At 42.5% G+C, this 27,278-nt stretch overlaps 1 protein-coding gene across 1 annotated transcript in view; it reads left to right on the forward strand.

Annotated features, from left to right (window-relative positions):
• Positions 1-27,278, forward strand: part of LOC141048288 (transmembrane channel-like protein 1) — a 397,123-nt gene that overhangs the window by 301,366 nt on the left and 68,479 nt on the right. Inside the window, exons 7-11 of the mRNA XM_073543738.1 lie at positions 2,857-2,963; positions 6,087-6,185; positions 8,490-8,632; positions 11,027-11,171; positions 22,914-23,108. Coding sequence (XP_073399839.1) covers positions 2,857-2,963; positions 6,087-6,185; positions 8,490-8,632; positions 11,027-11,171; positions 22,914-23,108 — 689 coding nt within the window. The remainder of the gene's footprint in view (positions 1-2,856; positions 2,964-6,086; positions 6,186-8,489; positions 8,633-11,026; positions 11,172-22,913; positions 23,109-27,278) is intronic.

Raw genomic sequence — 27,278 nt, forward strand, 5'->3', positions numbered from 1 at the left:
AGGAGCCGCGAGTGTATGAGGTGTATGGAGCAGAGCTGGATTTGTACAAGGTGTACGGAGCGGAGCTGGAGGTGTACGGAGAGGAGCCATGTGTATGAGGTGTACAGAACAGAGCCGCGTGTCTGCGAGGGGTACAGAACGGAGCCACGCGTGTACGAGGTGTACGGAGAGGAGCCGTGCGTGTACGAAGTTTACGGAGAGGAGCCGCGCGTGTACGAGGTGTACGGAGAGGAGCCGCGTGTGTACGGGGTGTACGGAGAGGAGCCGCGCGTGTACGAGGTGTACGGAGCGGAGCTGGATGTGTACGAGGTGTACGGAGAGGAGCCGTGTGTGTATGAGGTATATGGAGAGGAGCCGTGTGTGTACGAGGTGTACGGACCGGAGTCATGTGTGTACTTGGTGTACGGACCAGAGCCGTGTGTGTATGGGGTATACGGAGCGGAGCTGTGTGTGTACGGAGAGGAGCCATCTGTGTACGGGATGTACGGAGCGGAGCCAAGTGTGTACAAAGCTTACAAAGCGGGCTTTTCCCACGGACACAGGAGTACATGGCGGAGCCCCGAGGAGCATTTTAAAACTCACACATGACGTTCCACCGGAAGTGATATGCTGGAAGCTGACCAGAAATGAGATAATTTCATGAGGAGATTGTGACGGAACTAGGAATGCTTCAGTTTCATCCCCATGTCCTCCTCCGACAGCGCGGACAGCGGTATCGCCTTGGAATCCGGGATGCCAGCCATGTGAGCGGATCATGATATGTCCTGCATCGGGAGGCTCAGGTGGGCACTACAATGGGAGCCGGGCTGCTATAGTATCTTTATAGAATCTTTCTTTATTTCTTTCTCTCTTTTTCTTTCTTTCTCTGTTCTTTCTTTCTCATTCTCTGTTCTGTCTTTCCCTCATTTTCTTTCTCTCTCTGTTCTTTCTTTCTCTCTCTCTGTTCTTTCTTTCCCCTCTTTCTTTCTTTTTCTGTCCTCTCTTTCTCTCTGTTCTTTCTTTTCTTTACTTCTTTCTTTCTCTCTCTGTTCTTTCTCTGTCTCTCTCTGTTCTTTCTTTTTCCCCTCTTTCTTTCTCTCTGTTTTCTTTTTTCTCTCTCTCTGTTTTCTCGCTTCCTTAGTGCCAGTCAGTGTGCCCATAATGCCAGCCACTGTGCCCTCAGTACCAGTCAGTGTGATCAGCAGTGCTAAATGTGTGCGGTTGGGCATAGACATGGGTGTGACTAGTTGCGAAATGGATGTGGCCGGGGCGTGGCCTAAAATTTGCGCGCCACTGTCTTTCTCCCTCTTTCCCTTCTTCAAAAGTTGGGAGGTATGATAGGGGCGGCTATGACCAGGGGCCCAATGGATAGCAGTTCTGCCAGGAATTCTGTCACCGTGTCACTGTGTGGCAGCTCACTAGCGACCACCTAGCTATGCACCAGCGATCCTGACCGCGTCATATCGCTGGTCGGTATCGCTGGTGCATCGCTAGGTGTAACGGTACCCTAAGTCAAAGCCCAAACCTTAATCCAATTGAAGATGTGTGGTCAGACTTGAAGATTGCTGTTCACCAGAGGAAAATGTCTGGAAGGAGCTGGAGCAATCTTGTCTTTCCTGTGGCAAGTTGTGGAAAGCTCATAGAGACTTACACAAAGTGACTTGCAGCTGTAATTCCTGCAAAAGGAGGCTCTACAAAGTACCGACCTTAGGGGGGTGAATAATTATGCACACTTTTTCAATTATTTTCTTCAATTTGTTGTTTGCTTCACAATAAAAGGAAAACCAAATGTTCACAGTTGCAGGACAAAGATTACTCATGGGAAAATATAGCATGTCTGTAGTATAGTGTTATTATCCAATGTGTGTATACCCCCTCCCCCTATTCCTGATCTTTTAATACATTTTTGCATTTTCAAGATTACCAGCGGACATTTGATTGTTGAAATTTCCTATGTTAGTGCTAATGTACTTTATATGACCTGATGCAAACCCTAAAATGCAACAGTGAAATTCATGGTTGTGGGGTAGTAAAATGCAAAAAAAGGTACTGTACAAGTGTTAAAAAATAAAAATGTATTTGCATATTTTTGTCTTATATGCTGGAACCTGTGGTGTATTCAGAAACTATATTTTTACAGTACACAGATGCTCCTTATGATTGTTAATATAACCAAAGCAATCAGGATCAAATTTATTTGAGTGGAATTTTCAAAAAATCCAAATTTTCCATTTACTCCATATGACTGAAGCAAAATTACAAGCAGCTGTGGACACCATTTGCTGACCACAGAGGCTAAGCAAAAGGTAAAAAAAAATAAACCCCACCCCCCAAAAAAACTAATACCTCACTGCTCACCTGTCCTAGCATGTTTGCTGCTTCAACTGTCCGCTATCTTGTCCTCAGCTCATCTTCTCAATGTTGCACTGCATTTCTGGCCTTTTCCCTCTAGGTAAGACTTTTGGCCTAGACAAGGCCATGAAGGTCATGGCATTGTAAGGTCGAGACATATATTGTAAGATCATGATGTGCAACTTGTCGGCACAGTGTTGCTTAGATCTGATTGCAGCTGGAAGTCCTGTTTTAGAGCAAAGTGGCTGGAGATTCAGAGCATGAAAATGGAAAGAAGAAGTAATGAGGACTGGATGGTTATCAGAGGAGGTAGATGGGGTCCAGGGACAGGCATGAATTTTTTTTTCATCTTATATTTATTATGCCCTAGGGTCTGGAAAGACCTCAGCGCATAATAAGAAATATTCATTTTGCAGAAAATGACTTTGCTTCTGACCAAAATTCCCAGGAAAATCTGAGCCATTTGGTGAATTTGAATCTTGTCAGATCCGCCCATCTCTAATAACAATATATTTTTATTATCAGGTCACTTTGGCTCTTCTGTTGCGTCTTATTTCATTTTTCTTCGCTGGATGTACGGAATCAATATGATACTCTTTGGATTGACATTTGGTTTAGTCATGGTGCCTGAGGTATTGTATCTGTTTTATCAACCTGTGTGATATTTTGGCTTCTAATGTGTAAAACGTGATCTTTATTCTTTACTAGGAAATGATTAGAAATAATCCAGTAATTCTTGCATGTATTAAACCATGAGTTAGATTTTGCAACTGTGGCCTCCATGATTCAGAGTCTGTTCATTTAATTTCTCTTCATCTTTTATGTGTCTTAGGCCATTTTTATCTCATATGTGAAAAGTGTGGATTTATTTCAGTGCCCTGGGCCCATTTTGGATCATATTTTTGTTTTAAAATCCTTATTTGATTTGTTTTTTACATTTGTTTTTTTATCTTCTCCTACCCATTAACCCCTTCACCAGCTTCAGTTTTTCCATTTTTGAGTTTCTGTTTTTTGCTCCCCTTCTTCCCAGAATCATAACTTTTTTATTTTTCAATCAAAATGGCCATGTCATGGCTTATTTTTTGCGGGATGAGTTGTACTTTTGAACAGCATTATTGTTTTTGCCATATAGTGTGCTGGAAAATGATAAAAAAATTTCAAAGTGCAGAGAAATTGCAAAAAAGTGCAATTCCACAATTGTTTTTTGTTTTGCTTTCTCACTAGGTTCACTAAAAGCTAAAACTGACCTGCCATTATGATTCTACAGGTCATTACGAATTCATAGATACCTAACATGTGTAGGTTCTTTTTTATTTAAGTGAAAAAAAATCCAAAGTTTCTAAAAAGAAAAAGCTGCCATTTTCCGAAACCCACAGTGTCTCGATTTTTCATGATCTGGGGCTGGGTGAGGGCTTATTTTTTGTGTGCCGAGCTGATGTTTTCATTGATAGAATTTTGGTGTAGATATGATCTTTTGCATTTTAATGCAATGTTGCGGCGACCTAAAAACATAATTCAGCGTTGATTTATTTCCCAATGTTTATTTTTAAAAAATTGCGCCATTTTCCGATACCCGTAGCGTCTCCAGTTTTCGTGATCTTGGGTTCAGTGAGGGCTTATTCTTTTGCATGCCATGCTGACATTTTTAATGATACAATTTTCGTGCAGATACGATCTTCTGATCGCCCATTATTGCATTTTAATGCAATGTTGCGGCCACCAAAAAAAGCATAATTCTGGTGTTTTGACTTTTTTCTTGTTACGTCGTTTAACAATCGGATTAATTCTTTTTTTAAATTGATAGATCGAATGATTCTGAACGCAGCAATACCAAATGTATGTTTGATTCTTTTTATTGCTTTATTTTGAATTGGGCAAAAAGAAGGTGATTTAACCTTTTTTTTTGTATATTTTTAAAAACAATTAATTTTTACTTTCGGCATACTTCAATAGACTCCATGAAAGACTAGAAGTTGCTAAAATCCAATTGTCTCTGCTACAGAAAGGAGATGATCAGATCACCTGTATTTGGCCAGTGGTCGGCGCTCATAGCAATTCAGCAGTGACAGCCATAGAGGTCTATAATGTCAAAACACCTCTAGCACTCAGAACAATATCAAAAACGAAGTTGCTTCCAGAAATATATTCATTTATTTCATCTTTTTATTTCATCTCTTTATGCACTGGCCTTTATCAAGGGTTAATTCTGCACCTTGCCATACGTGCATGTAGTGAATCCCAAAGGCCAGATGGGCCGAAACGTTGGGCTTTAATACTTGCTGTACAAGTTTATATATTGGCTGTGAATTCCCAGTGCATAAAGAGATGAAATAAAAAGATGAAATAAATGAATAATTTTCTGGAAGCAACTTTGTTTTTGATATTGTTCTGAGTGCTAGAGGTGTTTTGACATTATTCATTCTATTATTTTCCTCTGAGCACCACTCTCTGCTGTGCCCTTTTTTTACGAGTGCAAGTAGGACCTTGATTCCACATTTTTAGCCATAGAGGTCTGCTGGAGACCTCTGGTTGTCATGGCAACCCATCAGTGACCTGCGATCACATGACAGGGTCACCAATGGGCGGGATTTCCAGCGCGCTTGCCGGAAGCGCGAGTTAAATTCCACTGTTTGAAATTGACAGCGGCATTTATCAGGTTAGCACCCGCAGGTGGATTGCAATTGCACTTGTAGCTGTTGCAGGCACGTCAGCTGTATAGATCAGCTAACATGTGCCCGGAAAGGTGCGGACTCAGCGCCGGAGCCTGCACCAAACAGGGGGAGTCCGACATCGGTGTATATTTACGACCAATGTCAGAAAGGGATTAAAGAAAATGAATATCTACTGCTCCCCACGCCCATAGTCCCAGAGAGATGGGCGGGACTATGGGCGTGGGGAGCAGTGAATATTCAATTTCTTTAGCAGGTGGCACAATGTTAGCTGCAGATGCTGGCTCCTGCCTTCTGTGTCCTGCTACTCTGTCGCTGCCACCCAATGCATAGCCAGACTATAAGATAAGGTACATTCGGACTATAAGACGCACAGCCCACTTTTCTCTAAAAGTTTGGAGGAAAAAAGTGCCTTTTATAGTCCAAAAAATCTGGTATGTAAAAATCATATTATGTGATTTTCTGGATTTTTTTTAAGATTCTGTTTCTCACAGTTGCAACTACGATAAAAATTATACACCTCTTGCAAAATTGGCAGTGTATCAAATACTTATTTTCCCAACTGTATGTGAATTCACGCTGCAAGAGTTACAGTGCGCTGATAGCAGCTTTGCTATTATTGTATATTGAAAATTGTACTCTGTAAATACCATGTTACCCATGATTTACTTTCTGTTCAAATTACCCTCTTTCTATATTTGCACCTAGAGAATAAATAGTTAAGTTGGTTACTTCCATCTTGTCCTTGTCTGCGTGTTGCATCCAGTGACTTGCTTAATATGGCATCCTAGAGCCTGACATTCTGCAAAGCAGATCATGGTTTTGTACAGGTCTGAAGAAGATGAACACTGATTATAAGGAGGGAAGGCAGTGTCCAAAGTGATTTAATTGGCCGTGGCATCCTAAAAGTTGATGACTCCTTCAGAGCTCTGTTGGGGTTTCCTGTTTATTGACAAAGTTCTCAGCAGAGAGCACTGTATGTGTGTGAACCTATTCTAACATATTCTATCTGTATCTAAATATTTAGGATATTTGTATAATAATGGAATTATTATAATCTATGTTCTTCACATGAGTTTCTTTTAGGCATTAATGGGGAAACCATACGGTTCAATTCCAAGAAAAACTGTTCCCCGAGCTGAACAACCCTCCGCTATGAATTTTGCCACACTGTATGATTTTAGTGTAAGTGTTTTTCCTATAAAGTTGAACGAATTCATTATTAGGCCATTTGTAGCTCTGATGATAATTTTATATTTGATCAACTACAGTGCTATCGGTCAATCCAAAACATTAAATCTGAAACCTGAATAGTTAAGAAAGTAAAAGTGAGGTTTTGTCTTTCATAAGGGAATATTTGTGCCGAATTATTGGGCAACTATTAGTGTGCAGAATTATGCATCTAAATGAAAAATATTTTTTTTCTATTTCATTTGTTTATTTTCATCTTTTAAAGTGGGAATAATAATTATGCAGATAAAAATCTGCAAATATCAAATTCTGACTTTTCTATAAAGATATCAGTGACATATAGCCACCCTTGTTTTCAATAACAGTCATAGCATTCCATCCATGGAGTCTGTCAATTTCTTAGGCTAAGTTCACACTTTGTGTTTGGCTGGTCTGCGTAGGGCTGTGAACTTCTTCCCTTAAGCTCCGCCTATGTTAAAGATAGGTACGCAGGACGACGCAAGATGCATGCGGAAGTAGGCTAACCATAGGGGTAGCTTAAGGGAAGAAGTATGCAGCCGTACGAAGAGTCAACCAAATGCAAACGTGAACTTAGCCTTAATCTGTTGATGATCAGTTTTTTGGGCAGCAGGACAGGACACTGTTCAGAGAGCTCACTGTTCTCCTTCACTGTAAATCTCCCTTTTAAGAAGGGCCCATGTGTTCTCTTTAATGTTAAGGTCAAGTAAGGAGGAGCCATGTCATTATTCTTTCATCTTTAAATGGGTTATCTGGAACTAATTTATTTTATCACTATGGGTCTAAGAACTAAGAAACAGGTAGATACTAATTATCTGCCTGTTTTACCCACCGCCAATCTCTGCCAGCTCAGAGTGGTCACAGTCAGACTGCTCCTTCAACTTCTGCTGATGTCACATCAAAAGAGCACCTGCTTCTCTTCCACTATGCTCTGCTTACGGGGTGTGACTGCCGATTTCATGCTAATTGGCAACCTAACTGCAGGAAGCCGGCTATCAGTCAACATGATTCCAGCAGTCAAGCCCCATCAACAGAGCAGGTCTGAAGACTTAAGAGCATATATTGACGTGGAGCAGCAGAATCTCCTGCAGGAATGGTACTGGCGGGTAGACCAGGCAGGTATTTAGAAGCTACCCATCTGTTAGTTCTTGATCCCATAGTAAAACAAGTAAAACAGTCCAGGAAAACCATATTTAAGCCATTACTGGCTGACCCAGCAGTCGAATACTTTGATGCATGCAATAGAGCATTGTTGTGCATAAAAAGGATGGTTTTCTTTAAAAATGCAGACTTTTTCCTACTCCACTGCTTGAAGAAAAGGTCTTCTAAAAAGTAGCAGTAGGTTTGAGAGTTGATTTTGAGACCATTTTCAACTCCAAAACATACAGCTAGCTTATCTTTAATAATACCAGTACCTCACCTCTGGCTTTGTTGGCATCTGAGTTAACGTGTAAGTCTGTGCCCATTAGTAATCCAGCCATGGACCAATCCATCTGGTGCATCAAGAATCACTCTCACTCGCAGTCCATAAAACCTTTGAAAAAATCTGACTTCAGATATTTCCCAGTCTTGACGTATCAACTTATGAGTCTTCTGTAGTAGTGGTTGGGTTTCCGCCTTACTTATCTTGTCCATTTCTCTGAGCACTGAACACTTTGTACTTCTGGGTACTCCAGGGAGGTTGCAGTACTGGAATATGCTAGCACTGGAGGTTAATGAGTTCCTGGTTGCTTGATGCTTGATTCTTATCAAATCTTGTTGTCACTAAATGTGTTCCTTTTTTTCGCAACAAGTATTTTGCGACCCTATTGCCCATTTGCAACAAAACTTTTGATGGTTTTGTAAACACACCCCAATTCTTAGTGTTAAATCTCTGTGTAAGACATAGCAATTTTTGACCTTTCAGAGTCCGTTTAATCTCTTTTTGTCTGAGGAAAACAAACAGCCTAATAATTCTGCACACCTTGATAAAGGGTGTTGATATCCTTAGGCCACACTCTCCCTCATTACACAAATGCACATCACCCGGTCTGCTTCGTCCATTATGCATTTACGTTTATACAGCTTGGAGTTGGAAAATCTGCATAAAAATGCTGATATAGTGAAAATACTCACTTGCCTAATTTTGCACACAGTGTAAGTTGCTTGTGGTTATCTCGATGTTTTCATTTAGTTTACTCCCAGCACAATTCAGGAAATGTTGCATAATTAAACTATGGAGATGCGTTATTCCATACCACATGCATCCATTTTATTTGATCCTGTTTGTACTTTTTATAGGGATTAGCTCAGTATTCTGTCCTCTTCTATGGTTATTATAATAGTCAAAGAACCATTGGATGGCTGCAGTTTAGGTTACCACTTTCTTACTTATTGGTTGGAATTGGCACCATTGCATACAGCTTCATGGTTGTCATTAGAACGTAAGTGTTTTTGGCATGTTTGGATTTAAAGTTCTATTTGTTTGATTGCATTTTTTTTTAGTATAACTATTATTAAAATACAGTCCATGACCAACATTAGATTTCTCTCTTGCGCTTTCGTGCTGTGTCTTTTTTAGGCCGGGATCACACATGAGAGAAACACGGCCGAGTCTCGCATGTTAATACCCAGTACTGCCACCGGCACTCGGGAGCGAAGCGTGCGGCTGTATATATTGCTATGCGGCCGCACGTTCTGATCCGAGTGCCAGCGTCAGTGCCGGGTATTAACATGCGAGACTCGGCTGTGTTTCTCGCATGTGTGATCCCGGCCTTAATCCTCTTTTCCCTTTCTGTGAATCCAGCTTCGCTGTGCTGAATGTTTGGTCCTCTTGTTATTTGCTAAAACTACATTTCCCAGCAGCATACTACTATTCCTCAGTGGTGCAGACCCCTCCTGTATAGCTCTTAGTTGTCCTACATCTTCAACTGTATTTACTGTACACACATAACGGTAACCAGAAATGTTTCATAATTGTTTTTTTTTCATTTAAAAATATAATTTCTCTCCCTGTGAAAAAAAATTATCCACAATAGGTGATCCCTTGGTTTTCTAATCTTTCATTTGCAATGCAAGTTATGGCTCATCGCTTAGCAAATCTTTTCAGTTCCTAAGCTGTGTAACCTGTCACTTTGTCTACGGCATACTTTGACACTGTTGGAGCTAGGCGAGAAAACAGTATGAGTAGGGCTACATTCACATTTTCTGAAATACAACGCATGTCTTCATTGGGTCATCCATTTTATATGGATCCTCATTGACTTTAATGGCAGAGTCTGAGTACAGGACATGCTCGGAGTTTCCCGGATCGGATGCACGGATCCATTTTTAAAACTAATGTATATATAGATCAACAAGGCTGTATGGGTCAGTGTGCTGTACAAGAAAAAAAGAGGCAGAGCTAGGTATCATATTCGAAGAAAGCAAGTATGGTGTATATACAGGTAAATAGGACCAGACTAGGGCATGCTGAGATTTTTTTCATATGGGCTTGCCATCTGTGTGAAAAATTGACAATGGGAACTATTAGATAAGCTAACAATGGGTCAGTGTGTGATCCATTAACCACATGGACCAAAAATATGTTCATCTGAAAGTACTCAATCAAGTATATGGGTTTGTGAAAAAACTTAGACAGCAGACTGATACCATCTTAGTTGTGCCCTGTCACTGTCCATTTTCACTAATTTCTTGCTAGGAGAAGGATGAGAAGCCTCCATCAATGTTTTGTGTGTGTGCAATGCAAGAAATATTTCATAGTTCTGTGATGACGCTCCAATATCTTAGTAATTACAAGAGTTCTGCATCCCTCTGTAAGGCTAGGTTCACATTAGCGTTTGTGTGCGCAGCATATCGTCTGCATGCGCAAACGAATGTCAAAACGCATACTAAGGCATATTTACGCAGTGTTTTTTGGCCTCATCATCTTACGCATGACGGCTAAAAAAAACACTGCGTTTGCATGCGTTTTTTGCATATGTTTGTGTTTATTCAGCTCATGCGTTCGGAGAATTTCCTTGACACAAGCCACACCCATTGGGCGTGTCTCATTTCCTGGACACTATTATGTGAAAAACGCATGCGTTTCGAACGCATGCTTACACATGTCCTTGTGCGCATGCGTTCCCATAGACAGTAATGCGCTTTTTTGACGCATTCATCCGCATGCGCATGAATGCACTTATTTGACAGATTTTTGCCGCTTCTAAAAATGCAGCATGATGCGTCCGCCGGACCCCACCGCACACCGAAAAACAACGCATGCATACGCTGATGCATGCGAACTGATGCAAATGCATGTCCTTCGTACACCATGTTAAAGATAGGGGAACATGATGCATACGGATTGCTGCGGATGAAACGCTGTGCAAACAGATGCAAATGTGAAACCAGCCTAAGGCTTTTTACAATTTTTGACTTTTTAGAGTCTATTAAATCTCTTTTTTGGCCCATTTTACATGAGGAAATCAAGTGGCCTAATAATTCTACACACCTTGATAAAGGGTGTTGCTATCCTTAGGCTTTATCCTCGCTCATTACACACATACTGTATGCATCACCTGATCTGCTTCATCCAATAAAAATGTAAATGTATACAGCTTGGAGTTTGAAACAATGTATGAAAATGATGATATGGTCAAAATATATACTTGCCTACTAATTCTGCTCACAGTCTATATATGGTACATTTGTTTCTTTACACAGATGTTTTTCCAATACTATCATTCATTTTTTATTGTATTTCATACTTTGCCCTGCTTTGGCATTGTCCATTCCAACACAATATTGTTCTATCTGTTTCCATTTCTAAATACATTTTCTTTGCTTTATTTAAGAATGGCCAAAAATGCTAATGATGATGGTGGAGGAGATGACAACAGTTTTAACTTTAGCTGGAAAATGTATACGAGCTGGGATTTTCTCATTGGCAACCCCGAAACGGCAGACAATAAATTTGCATCTATTACAACAAGTTTTAAAGTAAGACATTAATTACACTTCTAAGTAGTAAATCTAATGAATGTGATCTAGACTATCTTCATTTCTGTAATTACAGGATTAGAAGTAGGGAATACGTATGAAATGCAAGCTTTCAATAGTTTCAAATGGTATATTTCCGGTTTCTATGTCACCCATGGAACCTGAAAAACAACAAATAGCTGTAGTGTAGAAGCATTTTACTTATAACTGTTTATTAATCTCTTCTTGATCAGGTGATTTTAAATTTTTGCAATCTGATTTCTCCTCTTTGCATCAACATAGCCATTTGTGAAAACCAAAAACGCCAAAATAAAAAAGTAAAAAATAAATTGCAAAAATTGCATGAAGGTAGTAATAATAATAAGGGTATTTAGTTTAGTATTTAGCCTTGACGTGGTGGGATGGCTTGTACATTATTTTGATCAAAATTATGCTAACTAAATACCCTTATTATTATTACTACCTTCATGCAATTTTTGCAATTTATTTTTTAGTTTTTTATTTTAGGATATTTGTTTTGTGTTTTGATTTTGGTTTTCTCTGTGTAAAGGTCATGTGTTCATATGCATTTACATTTTGCATACACATTAATTTACTTTTTCAGCTCAGACCTAGTTTCTCATCTAACATAGCCATTTGTGTCTTGTTTTTGTGGGAAAAGTTGTAGTTTTTTAATTGCATTATTTTTATTACCATACAATTTACTGGAAAACAGGAAAAAAAATTGAAACGTGGTGAAATGGTGAAAAAAAATCACAATACCACCATGGTTTTGGGGGATTTGTTTTTGCCCTGCTCGTTGTGTGATAAAAATGATCTGGCAGTATGATTCCAATTATACTAAATTTTATTTTTTTTTTTAATTTAAGTGCTGAAAAAAAGCAAAAATTAGATAAAAATTTAATTTTGATTTGTTTCCCCGTTTGAGACCCATAATGTTTTCATTTTTTCGATAGAGCAATATGAGAGCTTGTTTTGTTCCGTGACGAGCTGATGTTTACTATTTTGAGGTGTTTATGATGATACTTGATCACTTTTTACTGCATTTTTTGGCAGAGGTGGAGCAACAGAAAAAAAAGAATCACAATTCTGGCAATTCAAATTTTTTTCACTTCAAAAGGGTTTCCTCGTGAACAAAGTACATTTTAATTATTACATCTTGGAATAAAAATAAGTTCCACAAATAGATGTGTTAAAGAAAAATGTTCCTGTGCTGAGATAATCTTATGAATGTGTCCCTGCTGTGTACTGTGTAATGGCTGTGTCTGACCATACAGGAACATGGTCTGATCCTACCATATCTCCTAGGCAAGGGGGTGGGGGAGAAAAAAAGTGGCTACAGATCTTACAACAGGGGATCACAGCTGATTCATTTTGTGAGACAAAACATTTTACTGCCTGTTTTTAAGCAATGTTGTACCTCAAAGAAAGAATCAGCTTTGATCCCCTGCTGTCATGTCTGTATACTCTTTTGGTTCCCCCCTGCCCAGGAGCTGTAGTATGATCAGACCATATTCCTGCAAGGTCAGACACAGCCATTACACAGTACACAGCAGGGGCACATTTATAAGATTATCTCAGCACAGGAACATTTTATTAAACACATCCAATTGTGGAACTTATTATTCAAATATTTATTGGTTAAAATATTAATTAAAATGATCTTTGTTTGTGGGAAAACCCCTTTAAGGCTTTTATCATATAGGCAATTTTCTATTTTGATAAATCATACTATTACGGATGTGGTGATACTAAATTTGTTTAATTTTTCTATTTCCATATTTTTAACAGGCAAAGGTGATTTGAATTTTTGCAATTTCTACTTTTGTTTTATATTTTTAAGACATTTTTCAGTACACTCCAAAGATCATCTAATTACCTCTACTATATACTGCATCTCAGTACATAACTGGGATTCACAGGAATACCAACACTGAAACAATGTAGATCTTCAGCAAAAATTCTGGCTACCATGGCAACCCATTGGCAACTCCACAATGAAACAACATGCCACCTTGATCACGTGACTAAAGTGCTGCAGTCAGAGATTGAAAATGGCATTTAAGGGGTTACAACAATCAGAGCTTGGTTTCAATCATATCTGATAGGCATTACATAACACAGCCGTATCTACTGTGTATGGTGCATGCTCAAGTCATAAACCCTTTCCATACACTGGTGAGTATGATAGGATGTATCAGTGCTTCATATGTTGGGAAAGGGTTAAAAAGACATTCCTTTTGAAAAAGGACTTGTGAGCTATTCCAACATGAGCAGTTCCTTAAGTTAGAAGTCCTACAACCCCATAGATGGCACCATAGGCTTCTACAGACTTCACATGAAGTCCAAGCATTCTAGAATTACTTTGACTCCATATGCAAATTGAGGTATGGAGTTTAAGGCTGCAGCCGAACAAATCCTGGATGAAGTGTATGTGTAACTAAGGTGACTAGCCTTGATAATGTGAAACTAGGAAAAGCAAGCTCAAACACAGTCCGGGTGTTACGAGCTGCTGAAAACAGCAGGATTGAATTGACTGCTCCCTTACCACCAGTCCCAGGACTTTGAATGGACTTTGAATGGACTATTGAAGGCAGATCAGCTACTTTAGTTGTTGTCTGTGTGGAGAGGTGGAAACATCTGTATGTTCTGACCAGTCATGTGCAGGTTCTATCAAGCTCTGTGAAAAGCTGTTTTTTTTTCCAGAACGGGGGTACTCATACTGCTGTATGGACTATTTTGTTTATTTTCACCTTTTATGCCAAGGAAAGGCTATTTTCTTTTCTATGGAGATTTATGGACTATAATAATTCTAGAAGTTTGCACCAAGATACTTTGTGCTTGTGTTTGCATCAAGCATTGACAGAGTGAGTGATCCCTTGCAGTTGGTGCTGCAAATGCGTGCAGAAATCCCAAGGATCACAGGTGATTGTGGATAAAGACTATATGTCCTGGATGAAAGCAGCTACAGAATTGCAGGCACGTTCTGAAAAAAATGGAGGAGGGAGCTGATTTAGCAGCTGGTTCAGGCTAATATCCAGCAGTAGCAATGACAGCAGCAACAGCAGACCTAGCAGGAGACCAACACACTGTTGATGCAACAGTTCCAGCTACAGCATCAACAGATCCAGCAGCAGCGACAACAGCAGCAGAATAAACTTATGGCAGAGGCTGTACTTGGCAGGGAAACTGCACCACCCCCAAAATGAGGTGATGATACATAGCAGAGCAAGATGGTAAGAGGGGCATTGCAAAAAATGACTCTGGTTGATGACATCAATGCGACCTTGTTTGAGAGAGTGCCAGACCATGAGAGAATGCCTCTGGAGCAGTGGGCGGAGGTTTGGGCACCATATTTGACTGGGGAACCACAGAAGACTTACTTTGACCTGGGTTTACAGGACACCAAGGAGTATGGGAAATTTAAGATAGAGAACTTGCCTTGGCTGGGTGTAACGCTGGCAGTGAGGGCATAGCGGGTGCACAGAGATAAGCCTGCCCAATCCAAGATGTTTGATCTTCTGCACTTGGTGAAAAAGTGGCTGCAGCAGAGAACTGTACTCCAGCACAGAGAGGAATGATGGACTGGTACATAGACTCTCTGACAAGGCCAGTTAAATGTTGGGTTTCCAAAGGAGATCTCCAAAATGCCAATGACCGGTGAGCCTGGTGGAGAGATACCAGACAGAGGAGAGTTCTTTGGGAAGTCAAGGCAGTTTAACGTCACCTTACTGAGGTTCAAAAAAAGAGGCTGACAAAAAAGAGGGGGACTAAAATCTTACCTGTGGGGTGTCCAAAGACCCAGGAGGCGTCTAAGCCATTTCCAAGACATCAGTCCCATACCGTGGTTTGCTGAAGGCATCATGCTCTTGGCTATATAGCAACCCAGTGTCCCAGGACCTCGGAGCTGAGGGACTGAAGTATAGGCCAGCGCTGCTCCTACTTTGTTTATCCTGCCTTTAGCTCTGTACCTCATCATGTTGAGGTGTCACAGATGTGCAAAGTGACAGTGCAAGTAATTGTATGTCTGGACTCTGGAAGATTAGTGACCTTGGTAAGGGCCATACTTCCACATCTGCTTGTCCCTGGGTAGGTGGGGGGCATCAGGTATATTCATGGAGACACCAAGAACTACTCTATGTCCTAGAATGACATAAAAATGAACTGCGGTTCGGTAACCCATGAACTAGGAGTCGTCAAGGACTTATTTCACCTAGTGATAATTAGACTTTACTTTGTTTTGGGCCCTGAAGGGAAATGCAGTATCGCCGACAGCCAGGTCCCAACTAAATAAAACTTGTTGAATGTTGCAGCTGGCGAGTTTCCGTTTTCTGTGCTTGCTGGCAATGAGAATGTGGAAGCAAACATTGCAGATCTAGAGGTGTCTATGGACAACTTTAGAACTGGCCAAATCATTTACTTAACTGAAAGGTGCTTTTTAGAATGTGCTGTGTTAGATCGGGTTCCTCAGGAATCGGGAGCTGACACTCAATTCCCTAATTTTACTATGAATGGGGATTTGTAATATTGTGTGGCCAAGCAAAGGGGGAAAGTGATAGAGCAGTTACTCGTGCCAGGGCCCTACAAACACAATGTATTAGACATGGCTCATACACGTGTGTTAGATGGTCATCTGGGGGTAGACAAGACAGAGGAGTTGATTATCCAAAGATTCTACTGGCCCTGGTGTCACTGAGAAATCCTGAGCTTTTGTAGGGCCTGTCTCACCTACCAACTAACCTCTCTGGTGGCTCATATCCGCAGTCACTAGTACCGTTGCCCATCATCAATGGTCCGTTTTATCACAAAGCTATGGATATAATGGGACCTTTGGTAAAGCCTGTTAATGGTTATCCTGGTGGTCTTTGAATATGCTACATGTTACCCAGAAGTGGTGCCTTTAAGAAAATCCTCCACTAAATGTATAGTTCGGGAATTGCTCCATATCTTCTCTCAGATGGGTCTGCTTAAAGAAATCCTAATGGATCAATTGACTCCATTTATCTCAATGGACATGAGAGAGTTGTGCAAAGCCCTACAAACAGTGCATGTCAGGATCTCGGGGTTACCATTCACAGATGGATGGTCTGTTGGAAGGATTTAATTAAACTCTAAAGGCAATGTTGAAAAATGTGGTGGAGAAGGACGGTCAAGACTGAGACTGTCTCCTACCATGTCTGTTATTCTCCATCAGGGAAGTCCCGCAAGTCTCTACAAGGTTTTCTCCATTTGAACAGTTGTATGGCCGATACACCCATGGACTTCTTGATGTAGAAAAATGGAGACCTTGGAAGCTGAGTCTACACCCTAAAGGAGTGTAATAGAACACATGGCTCAGATGAAATAGAGGATTGCCAATGTGATGGCAATTGTGAAGGAGCATCTTCTTAAAAACGCAAAAGGCACAACCCAGAGGTCAGCCCGAGAAAGACAGTTCAACCCTGGTGATCGGGAATTTATGCTACTACCCACAGTGGAGAGCAACTTCCTGGCAAAAAGGCAGGCAAGTTGAAAAAGTAAATTATAAAGACCACCAACCAGGGAAGAGGAACACCTATCAGGATTATGATGTCAATCTGATCAAACCTTAGCAGGATAGGCAACTTCTGGATGCTCCTGGCTTGTTAACCAGGTCCGAAGCGAACATAGAGGATGTCAAGGTGGCAGAGACCTTGTTGCGCTCCCAGAAGCAGCAGTGTCAGGAGTTTTTGCACAGAAATAGAAACTTGTTCTTGGAGCTACAGTTGTGGCCAAAAGTATTGACACCCCTGCAATTTTGTCAGATAATACTCAGTTTCTTCCTGAAAATTATTGCAAACACAAATTCTTTATTATTATTATCTTCATTTAATTTGTCTTAAATAAAAAAACACAAAAAGAATTGTCCTAAAGCCAAATTGGATATAATTCCACACCAAACATAAAAAAGAGGGTGGACAAAAGTATTGGCACTGTTCGAAAAATCATGTGATGCTTCTCTAATTTGTTTAATTACAGGCACCTGTAACTTACCTGTGGCATCTAACAGGTGTTGGCAATAACTAAATCACACTTGCAGCCAGTTGACATGGATTAAAGTTGACTCAACCTCTGTCCTGTGTCCTTGTGTGTACCACATTGAGCATGGAGAAAAGAAAGAAGACCAAAGAACTGTCTGAGGACTTGAGAAACCAAATTGTGAGGAAGCATGAGCAATCTCACGGCTACAAGTCCATCTCCAAAGACCTGAATGTTCCTGTGTCTACCTGTGCACATTGTCATCAAGAAGTTTAAAGCCCATGGCACTGTGGCTAACCTCCCTAGATTTGGACAGAAAAGAAAAATTGACAAGAGATTTCAACGCAAGATCGTGCGGATGTTGGATAAAGAACCTCGACTAACATCCAAACAAGTTCAAGCTGCCCTGCAGTCCAAGAGTACAACAGTGTCAACCCGTACTATCCGTCGGCGTCTGAATGAAAAGGGACTGTATAGTATGAGACCCAGGAAGACCCCACTTCTTACCCCGAGACATAAAAAAAGCCAGGCTGGAGTTTGCCAAAACTTACCTGAAAAAGCCTAAAACGTTTTGGAGGAATGTTCTCTGGTCAGATGAGACAAAAGTAGAGCTTTTTGGGCAAAGGCATCAACATAGAGTTTACAGGAGAAAAAAAGAGGCATTCAAAGAAAAAAACACGGTCCCTACAGTAAAACATGGCAGAGGTTCGCTGATGTTTTGGGGTTGCTTTGCTGCCTCTGGCACTGGACTGCTTGACCGTGTGCATGGCATTATGAAGTCTGAAGACTACCAACAAATTTTGCAGCATAATGTAGGGCCCAGTGTGAGAAAGCTGGGTCTCCCTCAGAGGTCATGGGTCTTCCAGCAGGACAATGACCCAAAACACACTTCAAAAAGCACTAGAAAATGGTTTGAGAGAAAGCACTGGAGACTTCTAAGATGGCCAGCAATGAGTCCAGGCCTGAATCCCATAGAACACCTGTGGAGAGATCTAAAAATGGCAGCTTGGAGAAGGCACCCTTCTAATATCAGGGACCTGGAGCAGTTTGCCAAAGAAGAATGGTCTAAAATTCCAGCAGAGCATTGTAAGAAACTCATTGATGGTTACCTGAAGCGGTTGGTCGCAGATATTTTGGCTAAAGGTTGTGCAACCAAGCATTAGGCTGAGGGTGCCAATACTTTTGTCTGGCCCATTTTTTGAGTTTTGTATGAAATGATCAATGTTTTGCTTTTTGCTTCATTCTCTTTTGTGTTTTTTCATTTAAGACAATTTAAATGAAGATAATAATACTAAAGAATTTGTGATTGCAATCAATTTCAGGAAGAAACTGAGTATTATCTGACAAAATTGCAGGGGTGTCAATACTTTTGGCCACAACTGTACGAGGGCTTAATCAGGTCATAGAGCATGAGGTCCTCACGAAGCTTCATATTTGCATCAACTTGAAACCATATCAGATTAAAGACGCCCACAGGAAGGTGATCTCAAAAAGGTGAAATGGATGCTGAAACTGGGAGTCAATGAAGAGTCCTATAGTATCAAGTCCAGTTCCATAGTGTTGGTGTCAAAGCCAGATGGGGAGTGATGCTCCTGTAATGACTACAGAAAGCTCAATGAGGTCTCTAAGTCTGTTGCCTACCCAATGCCCCGGGTGGATGAGCTCATTGAAAGACTAGGACGGGTGAGGTACCTAACCTCACTTAACCTCACAAAGGGTTATTGGCAGATCCCCCTATCCAAAGAAGCTGAGGTTTAAGATGGACTTTTCAACACCAGACATATATTGCCAATAAGAAAGGATGTCTTTCAGTTAGTAGAGGGCTCCAGTCACCTTCCAGAGAGCCAAGGATGACATCGTCATATTCAGCCAGGACTGGGGAAGTCACCTGAAAAAGTCCAGACAAAACTTGATGCTCTGAGGAAGGCCAGCTTTACCATCATCCCAAAGAAATACACCATGGGAATGGAGGAGGCCAAGGATCTGGGGTAGGTGGTGGGCAAGGACATGGTCAAAGTGCAAATAAATAAGATAGAGGCAATACAGAGTTAGCTACAACCTCTCTCAAAGAAGCAGGTCAGGGCCTTCCTAGGCATCACGGGCTATTACCAGAGCAGAGGTTTGTCCCCTGAAGGGTACAAAGTCGGCCATCGCTAAGTGGTTATGTCACGATCCATTTTTTGATTTGTGGCAGCTCTGGTTCCACTCAGTTTAATTTTTTTTCCTTTTGGACCATCGAGGGTTAATGTCAGTTTTTCCCCCGCTGGCAATCTGGTGTTACTGCAGTGCTGGTGGGTCAGCTGATGCAGGTGGTGGCCACTCCCACCATCTTTTAAAAGGTCACCTGAGGTATCAGCTGACTGTTGGTGATACAGTTCCTTTCTGGAGACAAGCCTAGCAGAAGCAGCTCTCTGGTGTCATCCATGTCTGGTGTCTGGAGTCCATTTGCTGTTGTTATCTGCGGTGTGGAGCTTAGCAGTGGTGTACATAAGCTAAGTGTGGTGTTTTTGTTGTCCCTTTGGTGTTTGTCACTTCCCCCTGTGTATATTATTCTGCAGAGGTGAGGCTAGTGCTCCTTGCTGGCCAGTGCACTAGCCAGGGCAGTAATAGGTGACTACTAGGGATGAGATATCCTGACGACTGCGAGGGGAAGGACCTGCATAGGGCGTTAGGTGAGTTCAGGGACAGGTTCAGGTTGGAGCTCAGGTGGTGATCATCTCTCATTCCCTATTGGTAGGGCCTTCCTCTCCCTAATTCTATCTCTGTTGTGGGTGTTGTGCCATTAGCTGACCCACCATCCATTGGGTCGAGTCACTCCATGACAGGTTACCAGAGGCTGAGGGGGCATTTCAGGAACTAAAACTAACCCTCTGTATTCAGCCAATATTGGTAGTACCAGACTTCAAAAAGGAGTTCATATTCCAAATGGATGCATCAGATGTCAGGATGGGCGCTGTCATGTCCCAGGAGCCAAATGTGGAAGAGCATTATTGTTAACCCTTGCTCTGCATTCCCTGCGTTACTGCATCCCGGGACCTGCTTACAAGAGTATGTAAGGTTTCAGCTGGACAAGTCCTGTATGAAGTGTATATGTTACCGAGGTGCCTCGTCTTGGTGATGTGAAAGCTGGAAAAGTAGTCTCCAGCACAGATACTGTTAAGAGTTTTTTTAATGGGCCCCAATTTCGGGTCTGGGTTTTACAAACAGATGAAAGAGCTGGGTGGTACTGGCTTCTCCCTTACCTCCGGTTTCAGGTCTTGGAATGGCCTATTTAAGGCAGATCAACTGCCTCAGATCTTTTCTTTGTGGACAGGTGGAAAAACCTTTATGTGCTGACTAGTCGTGTTCAGGTTCTATCAAGTTCTGAGGAAAGCTGTTCATTTCCTGAATAGGTGAACCCATTGTGCGCACGGACTGTTTTGTTTATTTTAAACTTTTATGCCAAAGATAGTTTATTTTCTTTTCTATGGAGATTTGTGGTATTTAACCTATTCACAATGTATGACGTATATATTTACGATGTATGTCGTGCCCCTGACTTTGATGTGGGTTCACACTCTGAGCTCGCATCTTTCCCACAGCCCAAGGTTGTTAACCAGTTGTTAACCAGTTAAATCCTGCTGTCAATCACTAACAGTGTGATTTAAGACATGCCAGTCAGAATTGCGTTGTTCATCCTGCCCATTGGTGCTACTGTCACGTGATCATGCGACGCCGATTGGTTGTCATGACAACCAAGGGTCTGCTGATGACCCCCGTGGCTATCATTGCAATACTTCTGTTAACACTTGCTCATGGCTAGCATTCATAGAAAATCACTATTTCTGCTACACATAGCTGAAACACTGCCATGTATAGCACAAATCACCCCACTTTTGCCCCATTAAAAATAAAACATTTAATTACAAATAAAAAATACACATATTTGGTATCGTTGCATTCGGAAATATCAGATCTATCAAAATATAAATACTGTAAATCCGATCGGTAAACAGCGTAACAAGAAAAAAATTGAGACTCCACAATTACATTTTTTTGGACTCGGTGACATCGCAATAAAATGCAAAAAGGGGAGATCAAACATTGTATCTACCGCAAAGTAATATTGCAATATAAAATGAAATAAAAACATCAGCTCAGCGCACAAAAATGAGCCCTCACCCTTCCCCATTTCCTGAAAAATGAAAATGTTACGGGTCTCAGAAAATGGCCACAAAATCAAAAAAAGTTTTCATGCAACTTTCCACATTTTTTTTTCACCACTTAAATAAAAAAAACTATACGTGTTTGGTATCTGCTTACTTGTACTGACCTAGAGAATCAAATTGCCAGGTCAGTTTTACCATATAGTGAAAATGGGAAGTAAAGAAAACAAAACAACAACTGTGCAATTGCACTTTTTTTGCAATTTCACCGCACTTGAAATTTTCTTCCTGTTTTCCAGTGCATTATATGGTAAAATTAATGCTGTAATTCAAAAACACAACCCATCCTGCAATAAACAAGCTCTCATACAGCTATATTGATGGAAAAATAGAAAGGTTATGGCTTATAGAAGTAAGGACGGAAAAAACAAAAATGAAAAAATGGAAAAATAGCTTGGTATGCATTGTCCCCTCATCCCTGTCCTGGTATGCATGGCTTCTCTGTCCCTGTATGTATGGCTCCCCCTTCCCTGTCATTGTATGCATGGCTCCCCCGTCCTTGTCGTTGTACGCATGGTTCCCCCATCCCTGTATGCATGGCTCCCTTGTCCCTGTCATTGTATGCATGGCTCCCTGGTCCCTGTCATTGTATGCATGGCTCCCCAGTCCCTGTTGTTGTATGCCTGGCTCCCCAGTCCATGTCGTTGTATGCATTGCTCCCTGGTCCCTGTCGTTGTACGCATGGTTCCCCCATCACTGCATGCATGGCTCCCTGGTTCCTGTCATTGTATGCATGGCTCCCTGGTCCCTGTCATTGTATGCATGGCTCCCTAGTCCCTGTCGTTGTATACATGGCTCCCCAGTTCATGTCGTTGTATGCATGGCTCCCTGGTCCCTGTCGTTGTACGCATGGTTCCCCCATCCCTGTATGCATGGCTCCCTGGTCCCTGTCATTGTATGCATGGCTCCCCAGTCCCTGTTGTTGTATGCATGGCTCCCCAGTCCATGTCGTTGTATGCATGACTCCCCGGTCCCTGTCGTATGCATGTTTCATATTAAAAAAACAAAAACATCCTACTCACCTTCCTGCGCGCCCTGATGTATCTCGTTCCAGCACCAGCAGCTCTTCCTGTACCAAGCGATCAGGTGGCCCTGCTCATTAAGGTAATGAATATTCCCTCCACGCTTATGGGAGTGGAGAGGCGTGCATATTCATTACTTTAATGATCGGGGCCATGTGATCGCTCGGCACAGGAAAAGCTGCCGGCGCCGGGACCAACGAGATGCAGCGAGGGGCGAGCAGGAAGGTGAGTGGGATGTCTTCTGGAAGCCGGCGGCTGCTGGTGTCACTGTGTGCACTGTAAGATAAATTAATATTCATTTCTCTTTAGCAGTGGACACAGTGACACCTGCAGCCGCCGGCTCCTGCCTCCTGTGACCCGCTGTTCCACTGCTCCCCCTCCTCCACCAGCCGTCTGGGATAACTGACTCGTGTATAAGCTGAGGGGGGGGTGTTTTCAGCACAAAAAAAAGTGCTGAAAAACTCTTATACACGAGTATATATAGTAACTATTTTGATTTAATTTCACTTCTTTTACAGGAATCAATCCTAGAAGAACAAGAAAACAGGAAAGAAGAAAACATTCATTTAGTGCGATTTCTCCGTGTTCTTGCAAACTTCCTAGTACTGTGTACACTGGCTGGAAGTGGTTATCTCATTTATTTTGTTGTACGTAGATCTCAGCAATTTGCTTTGGAAGGTCTGGAAAACTATGGTTGGTGGGAAAGAAATGAAGTTAGTATCATTGTAAAATATTCTATGTCAACTGTTGCTAAGCATGATAGTGTTGCATGTTACAAGAAATAAAATATGTAAACAGCCTCTTCATTGAAGAAGAGGACTTGAACTCTAGTGCCACCTGTGTGGCTGGTGCCAGATGTCTGGGCCCAATGATTAATTAGCCCACCTTTATATAGTTTTTGGACTGTCTGGAAAAGTATCTTTTTTTCTGAGCAAGCTCAGTGCAAAAAGTGGATTCCGCCTACGGATTCCGCTAACTAGCTGCTCCGCCGCCTATAGGCAGCCATTCTATCAAATGGTGGACGACAGCGGATCCGCCGTCTCCCGCCATTTTGACGGCGCCAAATAACGTTGCAAAGTCCGTTCACCTCAGACAGAATCCGCCAAAAATCTGGCGGATCCGCCGAATAGCGGACATAACGGACGACCATCCAACAAAATCCGCCACTAAAGTATCTCAATGGAAAAAAACGGCGGATCCGCCACAAGAAAAGCGCATCCACCATTTTCAAATTTTGGTGGATTTTGACTGATGGTGAAAAACTGATGTGTGAAACAGGCCTTAAGCAGTGGGGAGCCAGCTGTCAATCAGCCTGCCGTCAGCTGTCACACCCTGTCAGGAAAGCCAAGTGGAAAAACAGCCTTCGCTCTGTTGGCATGGCATCAGCAGAAGTTGCTAAATCGCTTCCACAGAGCACAACAGACAATTTCATTTTTTTTGCAAAATATCCCTTTTAAAAGGATCACCAAAGCATATTGCACACAGCAGAATTATGGACTGTCCATAGATATACAGGGACATATGGGTCGCCCTCCCAGGGCTGTGGGGTACTCGGTACCGGGCTGGTGTCAGGGGGAAATGTGTCACAGCAGCGGTGACCCGGTCCGTGGCCCTGGGCACCCAAATCAATGGTGGTTTATGATATAGTTTATGTGATAGTTCGTGACGCCACCTGTGGTGCTTGGCAAGCAAGATGTTAAGCCAACGCTGCGTGCAGATCCTCTGGGGCTGATGGTGTGTTGCAGCAAAGATGGTGCTTCAGGGGCACCACATACCCCCCCCCATTAAACACAGCATGTCCGTGGGCTGCAAGACAACAAAGTTGACAATACAGGAACATACAAAAATTTTTATAATGCTGCATAAATATTTCTTAAACTAAACTTCCTAGTATAAGAAGTACTTATTCTTGAACATTACAAACAATTCTTACTTAACTATCTAAATTTCAAGTCAAAAAGTGCAATTTTTCATTCTAAGTGCCATTATCTGTGACTCACTATCACTTCAGTATTATTCAGCTTTTCCTTCTCTAGTACATGTTTCTTTTATCATTTTACTCTCTTCTAGACGCAAGACGCTGACTGCAAGTACCTGGTCCGTCACCTGTCTACTTTCAATTCTTTATTCTTAATTCTGTATCAAAACATTCTCAATTCTCTGTAAAAGCCATTTCTCAGTTACTAATACTCTTATAAAACACATTATCAACAATAAAACATTTCAAAGATTCTTGTAAGTGCTGGACACTGCTCCCAGCCAGGATTTCTTGCAGTGTCCTTTGAGGTAGACATCATCTTCAAAAAGTGTCCATGCAAAGCATCATTTTTGCAAAGTGTCCTTATGTAAAATCTTGAAATCATCTTCGCAAAGTGTCTTTATGTAAAACCAAGAGAAAGCACCTAAAGAGGTGCAAACTATTTACAAGAGAGTTTGTGATACACTCCAAGTTCATGATCACTGTAGTTCAAAATTGAAGAACGTTGCCCCTACATTAGGCAACAAAAGTGCTACCAGAAAAACATGACAGCAACAAAAATATAAACAGGCACAACAGTGCAAACAAACCCTCCTGGGTACGAGATTTTGAAAATTTTCTAATTGTGGTCCCCTCCTTGGGTTCTGGAAGCCGAAATGGAACTGTTACCAGATGTGAAGTATTCATTGGCCATCTTCAAGTATTCCTCTTCCCAAGGTGTCAAGTTGGGGACTTTTGGCTTAGGCTGCCGGGTTGGGGCCGATGCAAGGGCAGCCGGCTTCCTGGGAGCAGGTGCCTGAACAGGCTGGGTGACAACCCTGGGTGAAGGGACAGCAGGTGGCTTCAGCTTGTATCTCTCGAGAAGCTCCGTTGGGATATGGCGTATATTCAGGGCATACCACCCCCTGAGTCCTTCATGCCGGGTGACTGTTACATACTCCCTAGGTTGCAGATTCCTATCAGGATGCCCCTTCCTCAGATGGGGCTCCATGTCCCGCCGGCTGAAGAAGAGATCACTTATTCTTTTGGGGTCTGCAATGAACCCGAAACCCTTCTCCTGGTTCACATTCAAAACCTGCCCCCAGCCAAGTGCATCCCGGGGCCCGTAATGACCAGCATGGGCCATCTCCTTTCTGGCTAGATCTGCGCCTAGTATTGCTAGCCGGTGCTGCTCCCTCTCCCGGTATTTGGCTGCCAGTTGCCGGATGGTAGCCTAGCAACTAGCCCAGTTCTCATCTTCCTCCCGCTCCTCCCGGGACCTCTCCAAACTGGTCTTACTCCGCTTCGCCACCGTCGAGGGTCCTGATGTTTCCCCCTGGGGACAGTCATCCCGGTCCCAGACCAGGTCTAGCATGACCTGGCCAGCCGCTGCAACCGTGGTACACCCCAGGGCCCTCCCAGGTGGAGGGACATCTGACGTACCTGTGGCCTCCTGGCGGTGCGGCCTCTGCTCCAGTGCAGGCTTGACCACTGAAATGGTCAGTCTGGGTGCCAGCAGTGGTGATGCTGATGGCGGCTCCGGGTCCGCGGGGGCTTCAGTAGGGACGTGTGCAGCCGCGACAGGTCCGGGCAGGAGCTCGGCCTCGGCTCCCGGGGTCTCCGGTGACTTTTTCAGACAAGCGGCATCGGCCGCACGGACCACGTGAAAGTATAGATCAGCGCTGCCTGAGGACAGTCCGGTGCAGCGGTAGCAGGTACCGGTGGTGCGGGTACCGCAGGCATAGGCCCCTCCTGGGCATGTTGCCGATTCAGCCTCTCCAAGGCCTCCTGTCTCTGCTGCAGCCGGGTGGTCAGCTCGACTATTTCCTCTTCCAGCTGCCGGCGGTTCATCCCGGAGATCAGGTTGGAGCCGTCAGCCATGGCGCCCGGGAGATCCGTTTCTCCATGCTCCACAGGCCTCCTTCCCTCTCTCTCCAAAATGGCGTTCTGGCGTTCTTCTTCCTGCCTTGGCCCCTTTCCCGCCACTGGCTTCTTCTGCCCCTCCTTCCGGGGGCAGCATCTTCTTCCAGCGCCTCCATACCAAGCCAGTATATGAACCCCTTGGGGGGTGGGCCATGTCGCTGCCATAGAATCATAGAATCGTAGAGTTGGAAGGGACCTCCTGGGCCATCTGGTCCAACCCCCTGCTCAAAGCAGGATTCGCTAAATCATCCCACTCAGATGTCTGTCCAGCCTCTGTTTGAAGACTTCCATTGAAGGAGAACTCACCACTTCTCGTGGCAGCCTGTTCCACTCATTGATCACTCTAACTGTCAAAAAGTTTTTTCTAATATCTAATCTGTGTCTCTTCCCATTCAGTTTCATCCCATTGCTTCTAGTCTTTCCTTGTGCAAATGAGAATAAAGTTGATCCTTCTACAATGTGACAGCCCTTTAGATATTTGTAGACAGCTATTAAGTCTCCTCTCAGTCTTCTCTTTTGCAAACTAAACATTCCCAAATCCTGCAACCTTTCCTCATAAGACAGGGTTTGCAGACCGGTCACCATTCTGGTCGCTCTTTTCTGAACTTGCTCCAGTTTGTTGATGTCTTTTTTAAAATGTGGTGCCCAAAACTGGACACAATATTCCAGATGAGGTCTGACCAAAGAGGAGTAGAGGGAAATAATGACTTCACGTGATCTAGACTGTATGCTTCTGTTAATACATCCTAGAATTGCATTTGCCTTTTTTGCTGCTGCATCACACTGTTGACTCATATTCAGTCTGTGATCTATTAGTATACCCAAGTCTTTTTCACATGTGCTGTCACTTAGCCCTATTCCTCCCATTCTATATATGCTTTTTTCATTTTTATTGCCCAGATGTAGTACTTTGCATTTCTCCCTGTTAAAAACCATTCTGTTAGTTGCTGCCCACTTCTCCAGTTTATTTAAATCTTTTTGAATCCTCTCTCTCTCTTCTCTA

The sequence above is a fragment of the Dendrobates tinctorius genome, unplaced genomic scaffold, assembly GCF_039654945.1.
Source record: "Dendrobates tinctorius isolate UK_male_01 unplaced genomic scaffold, ASM3965494v1 ptg000134l, whole genome shotgun sequence".
NCBI classification, from domain to species: Eukaryota; Metazoa; Chordata; class Amphibia; order Anura; family Dendrobatidae; genus Dendrobates; species Dendrobates tinctorius.